General features: G+C 47.5%; 1 protein-coding gene across 1 annotated transcript; it reads right to left on the reverse strand.

Moving 5' to 3' along the window:
* Positions 1 to 1,065: 1,065 nt before the first annotated feature.
* On the reverse strand, positions 1,066 to 4,043 carry LOC135400340 (uncharacterized). The gene is made up of 2 exons (XM_064632173.1): positions 3,959 to 4,043; positions 1,066 to 3,192 (listed from the first exon to the last, which is right to left on the reverse strand). The coding sequence occupies exons 1-2, from the start codon at positions 3,974 to 3,976 to the stop codon at positions 1,180 to 1,182; spliced, it is 2,031 nt and encodes a 676-aa protein (XP_064488243.1). The 5' UTR covers positions 3,977 to 4,043; the 3' UTR covers positions 1,066 to 1,179.
* Between the last annotated feature and the right edge of the window lie 281 nt (positions 4,044 to 4,324).

Below are 4,324 nucleotides of genomic sequence, written 5' to 3' on the forward strand. Positions count from 1 at the left end.
GAAACTGAAAGCGAAGTGGAAGACCCGCCGTCAAACGAGCCTTTCAAGCAGATACAGAGCCGCCTAGTGCACTGGGAGAAAATCAAACACAGACTCACGAGACAACCACAGAAGTGACCTAAGTGACAAACAGAAACGAATTGAACTCATCGAGAACTATTTTGTCTAGCGCTATGTGTCAGCGATCAGTTCTGCAGTTAGGGTGTACACCATCTATAGCTCAGGCTATATGTCACTTCATGAATGCTACCCATTGATCCCTAGACCTTAAATACTCATGTGTATGTCTTAGCGTATAGTCATGACAGTTTTAAGTTACTGTGTTATTATTTCGCGACTCCAGATAATCCATATCATTCCTGCAGGGCACGACTCTTTCGGCAAGCAACAGGAAGGCTACGAAAGTAATACATAAAAACAGAAGAAAAAAGAAACGAAAAACAGCAGTTTTTATGTTCATGCACAACATGCAAAGTTCCACCCTTAGTTCCGTATGAACCGTAATTTGATCCGGTTACGGTTGAAGTTCCAGGAAGGTCATTGCTAGTGTTCTTCGTTTCAAATTGAATGCAAATGCAATTAACTTTACGTTCAGTCGGCATGGTGTCTCCTGCATAACGCTCAGTTTGTGGACTGGGGATTTTCAGCATTTGTGAAAGAGCACTTCTGTGTGGGTAAAACCAATCTACAGCTCCGTCGGCGTTCGTGACCACAGATGTCACGCGACCTAAAGCCCTGAATTGTTACATCAATTATCAGCTTTTTGATTTGGACCGTAGCAGACCGTATAGCTGGAAGGTGCACTTGGACAGCTTTCACTGTTCTTGAGACTCTTGCGTCGCTTAAACGGGTCTGCCGTTAAATGCAGGCATAAATGACAGTCCTTTTGCGGCATCTGTTACGTACTGTCTCTAACGTACAGGCCGACTACACTCTTTCCGTAGCAAGTTGCTTGCGCCTCATAGCTCTCCCTTTCGTTATTGTGAAGTTGGCCTCATAACATTATTGAACATCGCTGTGTGCTTTCCACGCGATGGATAGAAAACAGAAGGCATACAGTTTTAGCATGTGTATGTATTGAGTAACAACTCTAAAATAATCATTCAACATTATCACAACTGTCATTTCAGTGCCAACCTTCAAGAAGTCTTACAATCATAATAGAACAGCAGGCTATCATCAGAAATTGCAGAAGGCTTCGTATCGAGGCTTTGTATCCGAACAATGGAAAGCATTAGCGAATGCGTGCATATTCATCACTGCTATATTGCAACGCTGCGCTGCGTCCCCCATTCCAAGCGTCTCCACACCACACTCTGGAAGGCACGTCGAAAGGAACAGAAGTTGCATCGACATTTCCTTTGACACGTCGTCACCCGTCTTCAGGGTGCCCTCAAATGTCTCTACAAGAACCGACATCGCCACAGCGCGGAAGACGTGCCAGATATCCAGAGAACCCCCTCGACGTTTCAGACAACGAGTTTTCTTCGAGAAAACATCTGCCATGTAAGAACTCGTTGGATTTTCGAGTCCTCCGACATCCTCCGAGAAGAGCGTGTACCAAATCTGTTCGGAAACCAGCCATCCAAAGGTACCCATGTTCGCCGCTCGATATCCGTCCAAAGAGAACAAGGGGGGCAAAACGTACCGTGCTGGAACTTTGAACTCTTTTCCGAGGATGTAGGATGTCTTCTCGTCGATCTTCATGCCTTCCAGCCAATCAGGAATGCCGTGTTGCTTCGTGCGACGCCACATGGTTTCAGATATGCTCAAGAAGTTTGCCACGAAACTCTCATTCGTGAGGGAGACGTAGCTCAGGTGCTTGTCTAGTTCTTCAAGATTGTTCAGGCCAAGTGGGTGAACGAAAGTGATTTGTGTCTTGCCGAGTCGTTCGGCGATCCCTCGTAAATGCTGAATTTCCCTCTCCTTTCTACCAGCCAATGTTCTTATGAGAGAGACGGAATTGTCGCGGACCAGCTTGAAAATGTCCCGTGCCGTTTCCCTGGTAACGTCGGTGACGTCTCCGAAGATCCCATGAGCTACAAGCGCACCTGCGCCGAGCAGCCGTTCAACCTTATTGTAGCAAACGAGCCTTTGTTTCTCCACGTCTCTTTCGAGGCCGAAATTTATAAGCTGGCGAGCTAACTCCCACGAGAGGTACGCCAGTAGGTTCTTCTTTTCGATTGTGAGCAAGCTGTCCAAGAAGCTGAGGGTCCCGATACCGTCGACGGTAAGAAGCAAACGGGTCTTGTAAAGGAGGCCGTCAGTCGACAGATAATGTACCAGAAGGTCGCCGTCCAGGTATTTCGAATAATTGCGCACGTCTTCTACGGCGATCGTTACCTTATTTGAAGAGTTGACGCGCACGAATGACCTTCGCAACATCACTTCAACCTCGGCATCAACCGCCTCAATCGCATGTACCGTAGGGTCCAAGACTTTGTCCGACAAAAAATTCTGCGGCCATATCAGCCTAAGGGTGTGCATCACTTCATCGCGCAGGCTTACGGTTTTGTTCTTCCAAATCCACGTCGTCCATCTCTTGAACTCCTTGTTTAGACCGAACCAGAACGGGTGAGTCGTGCTGGAATCAGCACGCTCGGCGGGTGATAGAAAACGGCCGTAATCTAAGCCCAGATGGAACAGTATCCCGTCTTGCATCTTGCTTGCCATGGTCAGCATAGTCTTCAACGGATCCACTTCTGGGCGCTCACTGTCTCCGGGGGACAGGTTATAACTTGCTAAAAATGTCCTCACGACTTCGATGTCCGCTTTTGTAGTGTCTTTAATGCAAGTGTTGTACAGAAGGGCAGTCTTCGCAAGTGCTGATGTTGCAGGCAGTTTGACAGCGTCTTTGGTACCTATGTGATTTAGCACTTGTTGTTTCGCTAACCTGGACCTCAGGTTGTCTTCGCCGGTGGCCAGACGAGAGCAAGCGTATTTGTAGAAATCGACACACGGGTCCACGCTATGGTTCACGGTCTGACTGAGGAGGTCGGAGAAGCAATTGCAAGCGCTGGTGTTGCAAGTGCCTCGTAGGAACGCTTCTGACGTGTGAAAAGCAACAGGATGTCTCTTGTAACTGGAGAAGAAATAAGAAGTGATGGCTATGCCGCAAATAATGCTGAAGATAGCGAAGGCGATAAAACTGGCTATGGTCCATCGTTGGGCTTCGGCGGCAGCACTGCTGTCCTGGAAAACGTGTGCAAAATAAACGAATCAACGACTTTACTGCCTGCAATCTACCGACCAAGTAACGGAGAATTCCACCGGTCGATCGGGAGCGACCACTTGAATCCGATGCAGCGCAACGAAATCCAGCACAGCGGGACATAATCCGAATCAACGGGCGGAAAATAATCGCTCTTCAGCAAGCAGCTTGGTGGTAATCGTCACATACATCCGGCAAACTTAGCGAGTCGGCCCAACACTCGCTGTTGATTCGCCTCGCAAGGTCCGAAAGTGACGTTAGTATTTAGTTGGGGTTTTGGTCGAACCCCAGCTTACTCGGCAGAGCAAAAAAGAGCGTCCGTTCGGGGAGCGAGATGATCTCAAACGATAAGCGAAAGATAACAAGTAAATGACGCGTAAAAGTCACCCCCTCCCCCGAACCCCCGATCGGCCAGTGGAATTAGCTGTATTACACTCATCTTAAAAGTGAACGTAACGCAACCTTTATTACTGGCGTATAATGCAGCCTCTGTACTACTTCGAATTCATGGTGACATACTTGCTTCGTGGCGATACAAACAAACCTCTCTCGCGCAGGTTCACCCTATTTCAGTTTTCTTATCGTAACTCTCAAATAGCTCCGTATAGCAAAGCAAGTGAGGAGTTGATGTATAACGAAGAATTGCATCATATAGATGCAGACTCGCGCACTCTCACGATGGAATGCACTACACTAATGATACTCGACTGTTTTCCAGCTGATGACTTCAAACTTGTACAGACTTACCTGCGGGAAGTATTGCATTGTAAGTAGCGCTTTCTTGAACTAGTACAAAATAATCGCACAGTATCGAATGCGCGTGTGTGACACAGATCTAGGCATGCAGGATACTTCTTCTTTTCTATCGGGAACGTGTTTATTCGCGTGATGTCGCTCGCAGGGAAGCGCAGTCCATAGCCATCCTGACCGTCCAGACCTCCACCCTCATTGTTCTCACCGTTCGTTTGGACGTTCAGCGTTCTTGTGTTGTGTGATTATTATTTGTGACACACTCAGTAAGTGTCATGTGTTCCCAGGTCTTCCTTCAAATCTGCCCTCCGCAAAAACAACAACAACTACATGAATGGCCAGTACGAAAACGAAACTCTCCTA

Source organism: Ornithodoros turicata, chromosome 7 (assembly GCF_037126465.1).
Source record: "Ornithodoros turicata isolate Travis chromosome 7, ASM3712646v1, whole genome shotgun sequence".
NCBI classification, from domain to species: Eukaryota; Metazoa; Arthropoda; class Arachnida; order Ixodida; family Argasidae; genus Ornithodoros; species Ornithodoros turicata.